This window comes from Martes martes (genome assembly GCF_963455335.1).
Source record: "Martes martes genome assembly, chromosome: 9".
Classification (NCBI taxonomy): Eukaryota; Metazoa; Chordata; class Mammalia; order Carnivora; family Mustelidae; genus Martes; species Martes martes.
This window is the reverse complement of record NC_137896.1, coordinates 121,181,495-121,200,057: the sequence shown is the minus strand read 5'-3', so window position 1 is coordinate 121,200,057 and position 18,563 is coordinate 121,181,495. Positions and strand designations below refer to the sequence as shown.

The 18,563-nt window shown below is 34.3% G+C and overlaps 1 protein-coding gene across 2 annotated transcripts in view; it reads right to left on the bottom strand.

Annotated features, from left to right (window-relative positions):
- ATAD2B (ATPase family AAA domain containing 2B) overlaps positions 1-18,563 on the bottom strand; it is a 152,135-nt gene that overhangs the window by 41,857 nt on the left and 91,715 nt on the right. For both annotated transcript variants that reach the window (XM_080814879.1, XM_080814880.1), the window contains exons 18-19: positions 18,089-18,275; positions 7,421-7,606 (exon numbers count right to left, since the gene is read on the bottom strand). In XM_080814879.1, the coding sequence (XP_080671005.1) occupies positions 7,421-7,606; positions 18,089-18,275 (373 nt within the window). The remainder of the gene's footprint in view (positions 1-7,420; positions 7,607-18,088; positions 18,276-18,563) is intronic.

Below are 18,563 nucleotides of genomic sequence, written 5' to 3'. Positions count from 1 at the left end.
TTATCAGTTTTTCCTGGATTGTTTTCTTACATATTATATACATATTTTGCATACTATACTATCTTAGCACTCCTCGTACTGTATTATTTTTTCCAGGTCTCTCTCCCCTCTACACTTTTTAAAAAATATATGCGTATTTTTATTTATGGGGTTAGGGAGCAGAGGGAGAGGAAAAGAGAATCTCAAACAGACTCTGTGCTGGGTGTGGAGACTGACCTCACAACCCTGAGATCATGACTGAGCCAAAATAAAGAACTGGACACTTAACCAACTAAGCCACCCAGTTGGCCCACTCTGAACTTTGAATTATTAGAGAACAGTGGCTATCTTTTGGTTTTTCACCTATTTTATTCATTCATTCATTCAATAAAGATTAACCATACTGGAAATATGTACGTGTATGTATGTGTCAGTTTGTGAGTATTCCATATGTGTATACACATAAGGCAGCTAAGCATGGTGAATGAAAGCACGAAAAAAACAGACACTGGACCTGCCTTCAACAAATTCACTTATTATGACAGTGCATTGCACACAATAGGAACACAAAAAGTTTTTGATGAATAGATAACGGTTCTAACTTGATAAATACAAAACTTAGTTCCCTGACCACTCATTAGCTTAAGCATCACAACATCCAGAAATGGTCTCTCTGCATCTTATAGAGTACAGTGCATTATAAGTGCATGACCTTTGTAATCAAGCAAATCTGGGTTCAAAACTTTGCTCTGCCATACTAGCTGTGAGTTTTTTCATCTGTCAAACAGGAAAACGACAGTAATACTTTTCTTAGTGAACAGTTAAAAAAACCTGTGTTAGATAATAAATATAACTGGCTCCTACAAGTGCCTTGGACTTAGTTGCCTAAGTGGCAGCAAATCTTTCATTACCAAAATCTTTTCATCTTACCTCATTTATTAAATCTTAGAGGTGTCAGTCCCCAGTTTTAAAGGGAGAGTTCATTCAGACTCTAATGGGGAAAATTAATGTTTTAAGACACAAGATCTCAAAGATAAAAGGAACGGGAAATTAGGTCAGAAATGAACCTAAGACAGTGTTCATGAATAAAATCTGCTTTCCTCAAAACAAAGTAAGTAAATAATCCATTAAATAAACTGACATTTTACCTTAACATAGTAATAATTCATGCTCATTTACTGTAGATAGTTGTAATTTTAAAAGACTTACAATAACCTCTTTCCTTGTAAATTTTAAGAATCATGTAATTGTTATACAACAAAAATATCAATACTAAGATACTTCTCTTGTATACGTGAATCATTCATCTGAGTTTTCAATGCCCCTACTTGGATTTCTCTACTTAAGTTATTGATTTTTAACTCCCAGTTCCCATGATAAACTGAGAGACATAAAAAGACATGAAATACTGAAATAACAAAATGCTGCTTGTAATCTTTACTTTCCTAAGTGTCGCTAATGCGATATTTCCTTAAAATTCATTTCCAGGGGGACCTGGGTGGCTCAGTCAGTTAAGTGTCTGACTCTTAATTTTGGCTCAGGTCACACCTCAGGGTTGTGAGACTGAGCCCCACATGGGGCTCTGCACCGGACATGGAACCTGCATAAGATTCTCTTTCTTCTGTCCCTTGCCCCTCCCTCTCTAAAATAGAACAAAAAATAAAATAAAATTCATTTCCAATTATATCATCTTGAGCCTGCCCATAATAATTTAATAACAAAATACATACTATGAATCTGTTCAGAAATGTAAATGCAATTCTTTCTGACCAAAGTTAGTTTTCCTTCCTATATATATTTCTACTTTTTATCTGCTTCCTTGTTTAAAAAGTCCCTTCCGATGCTCAATCCTCAATTCTTTCTTCTAACGCTCCTGAAGAGAAATAATTTGTAATTCCCATGTAACTCAACTAAAATTCTCCAGCTATTCTCAGAAAGAGTCTACAGGGTCCACAAAAGTAAGGTTACCTACACTAGAATTTTGCAAAAAACAAAAAAGAGAAAAGAAATTAGGCTGAGCAAGAGTTCAAACCAATGTGGTGATTCAGTGGTAAATTCCTATATTTTATGCAACAAACATTTACTAAGTAATTCCAATGTGTCAAGAAGTAGAGAAGTGAAGGCCAGTAAGACAGTCCCCTCCTCTCAAAGACCTTGTGGTCTAAGTCAGAGGTTCTCAAACGTTTTGGTCTCAGGATCTTATTAAACTCTCAAAAACCACTTGGGAACCCAAATGAGCTTGTTTATGTGGGTTACATCTGTCTGTAATTATGTATTAAAAATAAAACTAAGAGCACTCCAAATTATGTATTCATTTAAAATCCATTACATATTAACACTGAAAATGTATTTTGGAAAAATATATTCTTTTAAAAAATATATTTCCCAAAATATGAAATATATATAAAATAAAATTTAACAAGAAAAAATGGCATTGTTTTACATTTCTTCAACTCTCTTTAATGTCTGGCTTACTGAGAGACAATTGGATTTTCATTTCTGCTTCTGCATTCAATGTTACATGTTGTTTTGACTGTAGTCATGAAGAAAACCCATAGTCAAACAGGTATGTAGTTAGAAAAAAGGAATGTGACATCTCCCTGAAAGCCTTGTGGGGCCCACAGAAGTCCTTGGATAACAGGTGATCTAGAGCAATGATTTCCAATTTTTTAATCTAACACCTCATCAGTAAAAAAAAATCTGAAAATATCTCTTCTAGTACATTTATTCAAAACATTATTTAAATATACTATTCTACTAATATTATCTTTTCTATTATAAAACCTATATACACAAAATACTTAAGATAATATGAAGACAACTAAAGTTTTCTTTTTAAAAGCTTTTATTTATTTATCTGACAGACAGAGATCACAAGTAGGCAGAGAGGCAAGCAGAGAGAGAAGGAAGCAGGCTCCCCGCCGAGCAGAGAGCCCGATGCAGGACTTTACCCCAGGACCCTGAGATTATGACCTGAGCCAAAGGCAAAGGCCCTAACCCACTAAGCCACCCAGGCACCCCAACACAAATGAAGTTCTAATTTTTTTTTCAATATCCCAATGTACTGCCTTAAGTACAAACTTACTTTGGGAGATGTACCTACAAAGAAACATCTACAAGAGAATGCTAAAGAGCTCTAAAAGACGAAATTACTACTTTGTCCCACAAAAAGAAAGTAGTTTTATATTACTAATAAAACACTATCCCTCCCCCAGGGGAGGCCAGGGTGGCTCAGCGGGTTAAGCATCCGACTCTTGATATGGGCTCAAGTCATGATCTCAGAATCAGGGAATGGAGCTCCATGACAGCCTTTGTGCTCAGCAGGGAGCCTGCTTGGGGTTCTCTCCCTCTCCCTCTGTCCCTCCCCACCCTCACACCTGCTTGCACAAGCTCTCTAAAATAAACAAATAAATCTTAAAAACAAAAAACAAACAAAAACATTACCCCCACGGTAACTTAATTCTTTTTTGGTTTTGTTCTATTTTATTTTATTTTTTTTAAAGATTTTATTTATTTGACAGAGATCACAAGTAGGCAGAGAGGCAGGCAGAGAGAGAAAGAGGGGGAAGCAGGCCTCCCGCTGAGCAGAGAGTCTGATGCAGGACCCTAAGATCATGACCTGAGCTGAAGGCAGAGGCTTAACCCACTGAGCCACCCAGGCACCCGGTTTTGTTCAATTTTAAAAGCTGTGGGAAGAACCTTTTCTTTTCATCCCTGAATGAGTTCATCTCCTGAGAACAGTAGCATTTACTACGGAAGATTCAGAAAATACAGATAAGGGGCGCCTGGGTGGCTCAGTGGGTTAAGCCTCTGCCTTCGGCTCAGGTCATGATCTCAGGGTCCTGGGATCAAGCCCCTCATCAGGCTCTCTGCTCAGCGGGGAGCCTGCTTTCCCTTCTCTCTCTGCCTGCCTCTCTGCCTACTTGTGATCTCTGTCTGTCAAATAAATAAATTTTTTTTAATCTAAAAAAAAAGAACATACAGATAAGAAATGAAAATTATTATAATCTTAATACTCAGTAATAATTACTATTGACACTTCTGTTAATAATTATGTATATATAAATAGTTTTATTTAAATATATAAAACTATACAACTACTATATAGTTATTTCTATATAAATTTGGATAATACTATACATTCTGATTACCTGTATTTTTTAACAACGTATTCACAACATCTTTTCATGACTTTTTTTTTAAGTTTTTTTTTTTTTAAGATTTTATTTATTTATTTGACAGACAGAGATCACAAGTAGGCAGAGGCAGGCAGAGAGAGAGTGGGAGAGGAGGAGGCAGGCTCCCCTCTGAGCAGAGAGCCCGATGTGGGGCTCAATCCCAGGATACTGAGATCATGACCCAAGCCGAAGGCAGAGGCTTTAACCCACTGAGCCACCCAGGCGCCCCTAAGATTTTATTTGTAAGTAATCTCTACACCCAACATGGGGCTCAAATTCAAAACCTTGTGATCAAGAGTCACATGCTCTACCAACTGAGTCAGGACCTCATGACATTATTTTCTACATCAGTATTTTAAAGGTTTCATCATGTTTCATGGAAGAAATTTATAATTTAGCCAATTCTCTATAATATGACAGTTTCCAATCTGAGAATAAAGGCTATGATATTTTATACTTTTTTAATGTGGTCTGCACTGTATCTTTGTGTTAGTCTGTGAAAAACTCTTCAGATAAACCCCTATAAATGGTATTGCTGAGCCAAAATATGTGTACATATTTAAATCTATTACTCGGACTGCCCTTGAGAGATTTATTCAACTGCTTTTTATATTTGCCTACTTGACAGGTTAAAATCTGTATTTTACTTTTAAATTATCCACCGTATTTATTATTTAAACTCAATTAACCAACGTATAGTGCATCATTAGTTTCAGATACAGAGTTCAATAATTTATCAGTTGCATATAACACCCAGTGCTCGTCACATCACATGCCTCCTCAATGTCCATCACCCCATTACCCCATCCCCCACCCACCTCCCCTCCAGCAAACCTGTTTGTTTCCTATACTTGAGTCTCTCATGGTTTTTCTTCCTCTCTAATGACCTTCCCATTCAGTTTTCCCTCCCTTCCCCTATGATTCTCTGTTCCACTATTTTTCCCCCACTGTATTTTCTTAAAGGCACTCTAGTAACTGGCAGTTTCCTTCTTTTAGAATCACTTGGGTTTTTTGCCACACACTGTCTATTCTACAGATCAGGCACTTTGCTAAGCTATAGTTACTTAGTCTGCAACATTCTATGCTTTTCATTTATTCACCAAATATTTATCAATATGTGCTAACTATTATTCACTACTATCTCAGTTTGTCACCTCAAAAGCAAGCATTCTAACGACAAAGCTAAAATTTAAATGAAAGGCTTAGGGGCAGCGAAGGATTTCCAAAGAACAGTAAATATAAAACATGTTATGTAATGAGTAGTCTAAGAATTCTCATAATCTTTTCCCCACAAATGTGAATATCCATGATAGCTTTACTAGCTACTTGGTTAATAATGGCAAAGAACAGAGAAAACAAAAGGGAAAAAAAGAGCTAAAATTTCAGGATTCGATGTTAATAACTCTTTAATATTTTAGCTACTAATTAAGGGTACTAGTAAACAAATAATGAGTAAGTTGAATTCATTAAAAATTATGACAACAATATGGCAATACTGAAAATCTGTATGATACAATATTAACTTTAAAAAACTAAACCAACGTGTAGGCCTGGGTGGCTCAGCCAGTTGAGCGTCTAACTCTTGATTTCAGCTCAGGTCTTGATCTCAGGGTAGTGAGTTCAAGCCTATTTTGGGCTCCACACTGGGCATGGAGCTTAGTTTAAAAAAAAAAAAAAAAAAAGAACTAAACCAACAATGAAATCGATATGTGAACAGAAAATAGGAGTAGACAAAATTGCTGTATCAAAAAAATGGGTTCATAAAACCTTTATTTACAGATTTTTCAGACAATATAAGGAAAAGAACACATAATTATATATTCCTAAGAAGAACCCTCAATTATCCCAAATTTTCTTTATCTCTTAGAAAATTATAATGAAACTACTTCACAGTGAGGATTTACTTTTTAAAAGTGGCTTCTAGGTTATGTCCAGGTTCAATCCATTTAAATTAATTTCAAGTACATTCCTACTTTATAATACCAAGCATTTTATAGCTCTGTGGTTTCCAACATAAATTCACATATACCATCTCACACCAAGAAGTCTGTCTCTTACCCACATTTTATAGATGAGGCAACTGAGGCTATTCTAGGTTCAAAAGTTTATCTAAAATTGAAAGACTAGTAAGTTGGTACAGCTTCATTTTTCTGACTCTTACTACATATAGCATTCTACTAAAACTTTATTGGCCCCTATGATACAAAAAAAATTGTGATTAATGGTCTTAATTAAGAATATCAAGGGGTGCCTGGGTGGCTCAGAGGGTTAAGCCTCTGCCTTCGGCTTGGGTCATAATCTCAGGGTCCTGGGATGGAGTCCCACATCAGGCTCTCTGCTCAGCGTGGAGCCTGCTTCCCCCTCTCTCTCTGCCTGCTTGTGATCTCTCTCTCTCTCTCTCTCTCTCTCAAATAAATAAATAAAATCTTTAAAAAAAAAAATATCAGATTCTGAATAACCAAAAATCAATTATTCTAAATTTAATATATTTACTTACAAAATCAGCAAGACAGCTAACAAGTGCTAAACAAAAAGACCTCAGTAAACAGGTATATTAATCATAAAATTCTACATAATCAAGGTTTACATTATAGCATTTAAAACATGCAAAACTTTCATATAAACTGTGTCACCTAGACAAAATACTTCTAAGCATTTCTAAAGGTGATCATTTCAAGACCTAGTAAGCTTAGGGTGTTAAAAACACAATTTTTTAAAAATCAGTTTCATTCACAAGTTGACTACTATTTTTTTTCTGTGATTTTACCTTTGATTCTAATACATTAAATATGAGTTGGCTTTGAACTCAAAACCTAAATACCAGATTTGAAAACTATACACAGCAGAATTAAAGTCAAATTAACAATAAAGCTACCAAGGAAAGAACTGAAAGGTCAAGTCCCAGCAAACAATCTACTAGACAGTAAGAACAAAAAGGCTAATTGTAATGGAACTAACTGTTATACAGCTTAGGCCTTTACAGTATGTATCATACATATGTTGGGCTCTGGTCTAAACATAAATTATCTCAATCTTCACAGTAACAGTGACAAATATATCATTAGTCCCAAAAAAGAAAGTGAAACTTAAGTCATTAACTAACTTTCTTAAATCACAGAGCTAATAAGTGGTATAACCAAAGCATGAATCTAAACAGTATTTATTTTGTTAAATAAGTTAAATTTATTAAATAAATTAAACGTGTCCAATTTACAAGATCAACTATTTTGAAACTACAAGGTAAATATTTAATCACTTCTTACCTCTTCAGGCAGTTCACTGTACATGGTTTCAGAGGTAGACAATAAAAATATAGGTGAAAATGATGGTATATCTTGTAGCAATGTCAGAAAAGTAGCTCTCACAGTTTCACTGACAGCTTCCCACCAATCACCAATGTGAGGCATGTAAACAATACTAGGTACTGTTCTTCGAGCTTCACGAAAAATCTAATTAAGGAAAGAACTGGCATTAAAAATTCAAATTGATATTATTCTAAAGTTTACTCAGCAACCCCCAAATACATGAAATGTGTCAGGCCTGTTACTGCAATTATTCTCAGCTCAAATATTTAAGCCTTTCAAGATGTGATATACAAGTCTCACATAATAGCTTCTATCTACCCTTGCCCCACCTAAAAAAAGAAGGGGTGTGGGGTTTTTTGCCATTTTGTTATTCCTATTCAGTATTTATTGATAGTATAAAGGTATCAAATTGCTCCACTTATTAAGTAAAGATAATAAAGCAAAACACCAGTATAAAATATGCTGCAAATAAAGAGATAAACATGCACCTATATGTCACCCGTGTCAGAATGATGTATCAGTAAGCACAAAGAAGAGAAGGAAGACATAGTTTCCATGTTTGTGCACATTCCTTAAAATCACTAAATATATGAATTAAACAAACATTTTTACCACAATGTACCACCCTAGAGCTTAAAATTAATGAACTACCTGCTGAACCACTTGCTTACCTCCTATTACCTTAATTCAATCCTCCATAAAGTAGTCACAAAATACCCTCACATCGCTAAAGAGCAGTAAATAAATTAGCAAAAAGCTCTGAGACACTCCCATTGTCAGAAAATACAAACTAAAGTTTCCTTGGGTGTTAAAGAGAGTCCTAACCATAGCTTCAGTCGCACTCTGCCAACATAACGCCAATAAGGACCAGGTTGGCTATTAGTAAGCTGCCAAGCAGAACTACTGCCCTTTACATATGTATCAACAACAGCTCAATAGCCCATCAACAAATTCTGGTGGGTTAATATGGCATCTCTTCAATACTTTTTACAAGTGAAAGAATAAATGTAAATATCTTTCTTCAATTTCAGAATTCTATTTCTAAAATTCTCTACTACTTTGCCTTATTTTAAACACGCTTCAATTAACCTGTGTAATGTGCAAGATAGGGAAATAATTATCTAGTATTTTTTTAATCTAATATTCCAAATGATCAGGACTATCAGAAATATTCCTAAGAATCAAAATGATTATTTTTCTTTAATGAGTAAGCCTACCACTTGCATGAATTTTTCAAATGCTACACTTTATAAAGCTTAAACATTCTGTGTAAAATAAAATGTACTGCCAATTTAATAAACCAGATGGAAGATGCTGAAATAAAATTTTCCCCCAAATTGGAAATGTAGATGTTATGATCACTCACATCAAAAGTAATATTTGCTCCTTCCCTTCCTTTAATATTTGCATATCCACCAATCCAGAACAGTTGTACAGTACAACTCCAGGACTCTCAAATTTTGACCTTTTCTGCAAACACGCACCCTCTTATCCTGGATCTTGAAAATCCAAGGATTATTGTTTTCCAAAGTTCTTGTAGAAGATTCATAAGAGAAAAACAAGCATAAATATTGGCAAAAGGAAGGAACCACACAGGAGCACAAAGGCAAGTGAGGCATTTAATCCCCCCCACAAAAAAAAATTGTTACATGCCACCCAAATCAGGGATGGTATGTGTAAGACAGTGACCAATGCCTTTTGTCTTTCCAATTCCCATTCTGTGCTGGTAAAACTAGGGAGAGTCAGCAAGGAAAAAAGTGTGATTACATGAAAAAGACTAATGAGCTATTACAGCTTACTGAGAAACCTCACAAAACTAACCACCTAATTCAGCCATGCAAGTTACCACATGCCCAAGGAGAAATGAGAAAACATGCCTTTAAAAAATATAAAATGTAGCCTTTCATTCTAATACTTGTAGGTTAGATTTTCCAGAAATATGTGTTGAGAACATCTAGCTGCTATAAGTACCAAAAAATAAGGGCAAAGCAACAGAAGGTTAAGTCATAAAAAAAACTTTACAGAGCCAGAAGTTAAATAATGCAGTACTACAGGTGTTTTAAACTCATTTGCAAGGCTGAACTAGAAACAAAAGCATCACCAACTCTAAAGGAGTTGAGGGGTTTTGGGTTTTTTTTTTTTTAATATATTTCTTTCCTCTTTTCATCCAATTCTCCCCAAATTAACAAAGTGAACACGATACCCTATTGAACTTATTTCCAAAGACTTTAGGAAAAATATCTTTATCAGTAGAACTTTTAAAAATTATATTTTAAAACCTAAAGGGGGAAAAAGCCAGAAAGAAAAAAGCCTAAGACAAATACAGAAAATTAAAAAGGCTTAGGCTTTCTGGTCCATGAATGTATTATTACCTGATTTTATAATTAATCTAACTACATGCAGCATCAATACCCAGGGGCTATTTTCAAAATTTCTCTCCTAAAGCTTTATAGCAAAAACATCCTTAATTTCTAGAAAACTTCAAAAGCACTAATAAAACAAGTGTTACTTTTAATTTCTTAACCCATGTAACCTCAGAATATTTAAACTTTAATATTTTCTTTAAATATATAGCCAACCTGTTCTAATTCTCCAACTTTTTATAATGAAAATTCGAAAAGAATAGTCTAAAAACAGTATTTAAAAATTCAGAAAAAAAGTTTAATTCTATCGTGATTTTTCCATAATGTAAAAACCGTTCTTCAGCAGTTTGCTGGTAACTTTTAAAGTTGTGGAGTAAGATACACTCTGTGAAATTAATTAACCAGATTCAGAGTAGAAAAATAAAGCCTAGTTTTAGTGAAGCGGCAACTGTCTTGGGAACAAGTGATGCCATTTGATAACTAGAAAAATACTCACCTATAGGGTGTCTTGGATTGGTGGATGTGCAAGGTGTAGTAGAAAACAGAAAAACTGTTATAGAGAAAAAAAGACAGTAGGCCAAATTACTGAACCAACCGTTCCAAAATACCTCTGACATGACCAGCACTCTTGCACAAATAAAATGAACAAACACCAATGTATGTGAACTGTTCATTTTGATTCTTTAAACAATATATTCTATTTCCTTCTGGCCTCTTCTTGCCCCAGACATCATGGTCCCTTATGTAACTTTTTAAAAATTTCTTTATTTAAAAAAAAATCACAAACTACTTCCTCTGAATATTAAAGATATGAAAGAGAAAAATCAGGCCACTGAAGTTAAAAGTATCCATATAAGGAGGCACTAATTACATAAAGTGCACCTATATTTGAAAGAGTTCTTATCACCTCAAAAGCTAAACTTTAAAGTCAGTATTTTAGCCAGCAAATTAAATTGTGTAGTACATGAAAATTTACTGTATTTTGAAAATTAAGACTATACAGCCCGTAACAAGCCACTTTCTTTACAAACGGGAAACTAGAGTAATTTTAAATACACATGTGAATGAAGCAGAAAGCTCCAAGCTAGTACAGCTCTCACATTCCTAAAAGGGGCTATATAAGAGAGAGGGAAACAACTTTTTGTCATCAATAAATTTCTAGAATCTGTCTTGTTCTTTTGCTATAATTTATAAAACATAGGTAAAAGAAAAATCTTGGGGCTAAAATATTCTTGCTTTTTATAATAAAAAGCACTATTAAAATGCACTGGTAAGTCTATTTAATTCCTTATACCATGCTATCACAAAATATTATAATAAATAATGTATCTGCATTACAAATAACTTCATATCATATCACTCGACTCCATTTATATTCTATTAGGATTTATCAAGCATCTCTGTGAAAAGGAGGCACTGTCTAGGATCAAGATTCAAGAAATAAAGTGCTCGATTTCTCTACAAGCATACAAAATCAGCCTGTTATAAAGTATACTGGAGTTTCTATATGATGATTGTAATATAAAGAAACATTTATGAAAATTAAATCACTCAAATTCCTTTTGTTATTTTCATTGCCTAAGAACGTCAAGAATTTCAGTAGATGTGATAAACGCTGGACTAGGAAAATTTAATTTGTTTACAACTCAAGAAAAAGAAAATTGTTGCTATGGTAATACACAGAAACCCATGTGCACAAACACAAGAGTATCCAAAGTATACACAGACTGCTATGGAGAAATCCAGAAACCCTTATGCACAAACACAAGAGCATCCAAAGATACACACAGGTAAGTATCTTAATTCCTTCATGCTATTTAACCAAAAAGGATTTCCCCTGAACATTCCCAAATACAATTTCTTCCTGGGAAAAGAAATACACTAAAATTTTCACAAAAAAAAAAAAGAAAGAAAAAAAAAGATCCTTATTGACCATTTGAAACACCATATAGTATCCAAACTCCAAAATCTCTGACAGATAATATATAAATTTATCAATTCAATCATACTTCTGAATTAATGAAAAAGATAAAATATGAATCACTCATCAATCCTGGTTTTCCTCAATCAACAGCAGAAGTAATACAAAAGGTAAAAAATATATATATATTTGAAGGTGTCAGAAAAGGAGAATCATAGCTATGAGTTTTTTTAGAGTGTTAATACAGGTAAGTCTTTTAGTATAGCTACTAACATCTCCAAACTTATTTTAGGGCTCAATAATTACTTGTGAATTTAATGGAACAATCATAAATCTTCCAGGCTACACCAGGGTTTTCTATTTTCCTTCCAGAGCCTTTGGAAGACTATACAACACTCAGGTAGGTAGGTAGGTAGAGAGAGAGAGAGAGAGATACGGACACACATACACACACACACACAGAACCACTTTATGAACTCTGGCTATTGTTTTCTGTAATAAATACCTAGTGTCCAGTATTGGCCAAAGTACTACATTGATCTACTCAAGACCTAGAATAGTAACACCCAGATGCAGGTTTAAAGTGCAGATTCCCAGGGCTCACCCTAAATTTAAGGAATCAGAAACCCTGGGAGTAGAGCCAGGGAATCAGAAATTTTAATAAGTACTCCCAGACAACTATTAATACTCACTAAATCTTAATCAACAATGAGAAAACCCTATAGTAGACACTAATCCTCTACTGTTTTCATACAATTTGTAATACTCGTCATCAGGTGAGGCGGTATGAAGGAGAAAAGGAAGATTTTCATATATATATGTGTGTGTGTGCATAGGTTTTACAAAACAGACACAGAATAAAACACGTATGAAGAAATATAAACTGGGTTCTTCCCATGTTCCATTTTATCACATATATAAATATAGCCCTTTAAAGGTGATTTAAGACTTCTTTAAGATTAACTTTCATGTTTGTGTCACATTATTAAATAATCCAATTTAATTTAGATTAAGTATTTTAGAGGCTGGGGAAAAGAGCAAAAGCACGGAAGAATAATTTGCCACAGACTAAACCACATCTATTTAGAGATAATACTGCCTACAGAAAGACTAGCTCTCAAGAAAGTAAGGGAAAAGGGAAGAAAAGGAATATAGAAAAAAAGGAAGAGAGAGAAGAGGTTTTTATTCTTTCCAGCATTTTAGCCCCTGACTAGTATGCTCTCTTTCCTAGGAATTTTATACCTTCTTCTACCCACTAATAGCTCCACAAACTAAGAAAAAAAAATTCCTCAATTTTATAATGTAATAGTCTCCTTTTAGATTTTTTAGAAGAGACAGTAATATCTTTACAAGTTTAAAATAACTTTAAATATGTATTTAAGATACAAATAATCAGGGATCAACCAGGACAGTTTATCTGGTCTCTAGCCAATGTTCAGTTTCAGCTACCATATCTACTCAGTCGCTGGACAGACTGGAAACTCAGGTGTAGTCATTCACAAATAAGCTCTACCTCTAACCGAGGACCTTGGAGGCAAAAGCAAAGATGAGATGTCATATCTACTAAGTGCAGTGTAATAAACCAAAACAATAAATGTTAAGTTTTTGTTCTTTTCCACTACAAAAGGACACCTCTCTCCATCCTCTCCAAGAACACAACAAAAAGTAATAAATGACCCGAAATGAGAAAGAGACCTAAGAGTATACAGTCAGAATTCAAATTTAGCCCAATGATGCCCAGCAGAATGCAGAAAAAATCCTAGGATCCCAGTAACACCAACATATAGTTCACTACAATGTTTCCTAAGTATGTCCTCACCTATATAAGTCAGTAATGGATTTATGACCTTGTACATACACATATAACCATAAAGAACTATAGGCAGAATACCCTCTCACTCTGAAAATGATCCTCTTCCAAAGTCATTTTATCTTTAGTTTGCTTGATACTGTCAAGTATTCATATCAAAAAAAAAATTCAAACTGTACAGCAGAGTGTAAACTAAAATGACAAAGTTATATTCATTCCCCAACTCTCCATATTCCTTCCCCCAAGCCAAAGTAATAGTTATTATGTATTTTAGGTTATTCTTGGACAAAGTTTCTACTTATATATAAGCACGGATATAAATTTTTTAAAGTATTTTTTACACAAAGATCATATTTTGATAGACTGATTTACAACTTGCTTTTTTCATAAATATCTCCTTTCACATATACTCCTATGTAAATTTACTACCTTCTTGTTAATGGCTTCATAGTACAAAAGGATATACCATAATTTATCATAGACCATCCCCATTAAAGGACATTTAGTTTGTTGGTCTTATTTAGTTTGGCAATGCTATACAATGATGTGATAAATGTTCTTGTACATCCAGCAGAGACTATTTACAACTAAAACATCTTTAGGAAAAATTCTTTAATGTAAAATTCCTGGGCCAAAAGGCGTATGTAATTAAAATAATAATTTTTAAAAAAACAGTGCCAATCTACACTCCAAAATCACCAGGCATCATCAATCTTTCCATTTTTTAAATTTTTTTAAAGATTTTATTTATTTATGTCAGAGAGAAAGAGAGAGCGAGCGAGCATACAAGCAGAGGGAGTTACAGAGGGAAAGGGAGAAGCATGCTCCCCACTGAGCAGGGAGCCTGACGTGGGGCTCAATCCCAGGACCCTGAGATCACGATCTGAGCCACAGGCAGATGCTTAACTGACTGAGCCACCCAGGAACCCCCAAGTTTTTTATTTTTATAAACCAGACAGTTGTTTCAAAATAGTAACCTGTTGCTTTTTTTTTTTAAGATTTTATTTATTTATTTGACAGACAGAGATCACATGTAGGCAGAAAGGTAGGCAGAGAGAGAGGAAGGGAAGCAGGCTCCCTGTTGAGCAGAGAGTCCGACATGGGGCTCGATCCCAGGACCCCAGGATCATGACCCAAGATGAAGGCAGAGGCTTCAACCCACTGAGCCACCCAGGCGTCCCTCCTGTTGCTTTAATTTGCATTTTCTTCAGCTGTAAGTGAGGCTAAGAATCTTTTCAAACTTCTACTGGTTGCTTTTTCTATTTTTTTCTTCCTGTAATGGCATGCTATTTTGCCAATTTTTATATTAGGTTGTCACTGTCATTCTTTCTTACTGATTTTAACATATTTTTGTTTATTTAGGACACTTACCCTTGACATGTGTGTTACAAATATACTTTTTTGCCAGGTTGTGCCTATTAATTTTATAAAACAATTATTTCTGCCATGTGTAATTTAAATTACATAAAGTAAAATTTATTCATATCTTTATGTTTTCTGGCTTGTGTTCATTGCTTAGAAACTACTTCCTCATATTCAAGATAATAAATATATTGACCTTGTATATTCTCTTTTTACAGTTCACTGATAATCTAGAATTTATTTGGAGGCCACAAAAAAGGGTAGGAAATCCAGTTTTGTTTCCTTTTTCTTTTTCCCCTCATAGAGTCAGACAGTTTTCCAAAACCACTTATTAAATAATTCATCTATTCTATAATATCGAATGTCATCACTATCATTATCATATCCTCACCACTGTCATACACTAATCATCATCAGCTGCTAAATTCTCATTTCTACACAGGCCTAAGTGTTCACGCTCTCTTCTAATACTTTGTCTGTCTGTCCCTGCACAGGTACATATTATTACTATGTTCTGTTACATTTTTTAAAACCTGGTAGGGCTCCCTTCATTCTATCTTTTTCCCTCTAGAACTGTCCTTGCTATGCTCCTCCTTCTTTTTTTTTTTTTAAGAGAGAGAGAGAGCATGTGCACAAGCAGTGGGGAGGGCCAGAGAGAGAGGAGAATCTTTTTTTTTTTTTTAAAGATTTTATTTATTTATTTGACAGATCACAAGTAGGCAGAGAGGCAGGCAGAGAGAGAAGGGAGGAAGCAGGCTCCCCGCTGAGCAGAGAGCCCGATGCGGGGCTCGATCCCAGGACCCTGGGATCATGACCCGAGCAGAAGGCAGAGGCTTTAACCCACTGAGCCACCCAGGCGCCCCGAGAGAGGAGAATCTTAAGCAGACTCCACACTAAGCACAGAGCCTGATGTGGGTGGGGCTCAATCTCACAACCCTGAGATCACAACATGAGCTGAAATCAAGGGTCAGATGCTTAACCAACTGAGCCACCCAGGCACTGCTCTTATTTATTTTCTAGAAGAAACACAAAGCCCTTTTCTAACTTTTCTTCTTCAACTGTGGGTATATTATACTTGAGATCGCATTTAATTTATACATTGATTTAAAAAAGAACTCACAACTTTACAATTTTGAGTCTTACCAGTTCTCAGTTGTGCAAAGAAGCTGCAGGAGTAGTAATAAATAAAATGACAGCTAACAGTTACTAGGTACTATATGCCATCCTTATTGGATGAGCTTATTTTAATAATTACAACCACCTTATGTAGCATTATTAACTTCATTTCTTAGATGAGAAATAAATCTCAAAGAAGTAAGCAATTTCTCCAAGGCTACAAACAATAAGCGAAGTAGCTGATATTTTAATCAATTTGCAATTTAAATTGGGTACATCCTTTAAAGTACAGTAATTAAAAAACAAAGTATGTTTTTTATTTATTCAACTGTCCTGCTCAGTGAATTTTTAGTTTTCTTCTTTTAGACCCTGAGAATTAATTGTTTAATTTCTAAGTAAACTTTGTAGCTATTTTAAATGGGACTATTTCTTCTACTATATTCCTAACTTGACAACTATTTTTCATTAACTCTGAACGTGTCTACCTTAGAGAATTCTCTTAATGTCCCCAGTAATTTTTCAATAGCTCCTATAAGTTTTCTAAATATACAACCATATCACAGGCAAATATTTATAACTTCAATGTGTTTGCTCCAATATTTATATCTCTCAATGTCTAAATGAATCAATTTTGCATGCTTTAATAATGGTATGTTACTCTTTTGATGTGCTACTAGAATCCATTTGTAGTATTTACTTTATGACCATTGCCTAAGTGAGATCAGTCTTAGGGTTTTCTCTGTATTTTAGTTCAGCATTAAAATATCTTATCCTTTAAGATTAAAAGAATTCAACCACGAAACTATCTGGATTTAGTGCTTTTTTGATACTCAATTTCTTCTTCCACAGTTAGTGTCTGTTTAGATTCTCTCTCCCCTGGATTTATTTTTAATGGTACTGAGTAATTCCCTTACTTGCATATAAACTACAATAGTTTTGTGTCACTAAAAAGGAAAAATATGAACATATATATACAGCCAGGATAAGTTAAATGTATAAAACTTGGAACAAATTACTAGTATACAGGTTTTCATTTAAGCCATGGGTTTTGGGAAAAAAAGGGTTTTCTAAGTAGTGAAGTACTACTAAGATGTTGATACCCAGGCAGCTGTAAGTGAAAGAGAAATGAAACCAATACTGTTGACTGTTTAAAAAAAATATGTATTTCTTGCTACAAGGTACAGAATGGTTTTCAATTAAGTAGTATATATATAGGTATTAAGTATTTATAAAATGTATCTGAAAAAAAAACAAAAAAATTATGTGCAATGCTCTTAAATGTTACTACTCTAGTCACCTAATATCAAAAGTAGGCTAAATATCAAAGTAGAAAGTGACATTCCTCTCATTTGTTTTGAAGAAACATTAAACATTTAATGAGCACTTACTATGAGCTAGGCACTGTGTCAGAGACACAGAAATAGTGAAGACATGGTCCCTTGGCTCAAAAAACATATTCCCCTAGTCTCTAGTTCCAATATGACACACTTAAATTCATAGTTATATAGTAAAACTTCAAGAAATACCAACAACCCCACTAGAACTTTGCACTTCACAAACCAGCAAACATAAAGCAGTTGAAAATGAAATATACAAACACACTTGACTACTAACACAAATATATATAATGTTTAAATTGCTATCATTTTTCTACATTAATTTTAAAACCTGACATCTCAAATTGATCATTTCCCCTTCAGTAAGGCTCCAAGTACAGACAGAAGTCTAGAAAGGCTCTGAAACCACAGTGTTGAAAAGAGGATAAGAAAAAGGCAAAAGAAACTTACTTTCCACAGTGTTTAACAGAATCTTAACATAAGAAAGAGGGTATTAAAATTTCAGAAAAGAATGAAATATCATGGCAAAAACTATGAGCTCACATTTAAACATGATATATATCAGAAGGTTGCTTGGCCTTAATATTTGAATGTTAATGACTAACCAACAGAAAGTTAATATTCACATTACTGTTCTTCAAAAAATCTTTATCTATAAACACTACAGAGATACAACAACAAGAAAGCTGGAAGTACTCTGATTTGGTACAAACCTACCTGTGCACATGATTCTTCAGGTGTTTTGGCACTAACTGAATAAAGTGCTGGGAGATCTAGTCTGTGCACAGAGAACTTTTCTAGAGTGTGCAAAAGTGCTGGAGCAAGGTGAGAAGTTTGACCTGAGCCCCGTTCTCCAGACAGCAATAATCTTGGCCTGTAAGAGGTTGGCTGATGATATGGTGACCTGCAATACATGTAAGACATGATAATTATTCCAAAACCATACACTCTGATGATCAGTATGAAATATTAGGCAAGATATTTACACTAAAAATGTAACTCCAAAATAACAGAACTTTCTTATCCTTATTTAAGTTCAGTGAATCATTTTTTCATTAATTATACTTCTAAAATTTTTCTCTCTCTGACCTTTGTAATAACCAAGATGTAAAACTATAAAAATTCATTCTAAAACTATGTAAAAATACCTGGGTATTCATCCTATCATATGCATTAACATGGAAAATGCTTC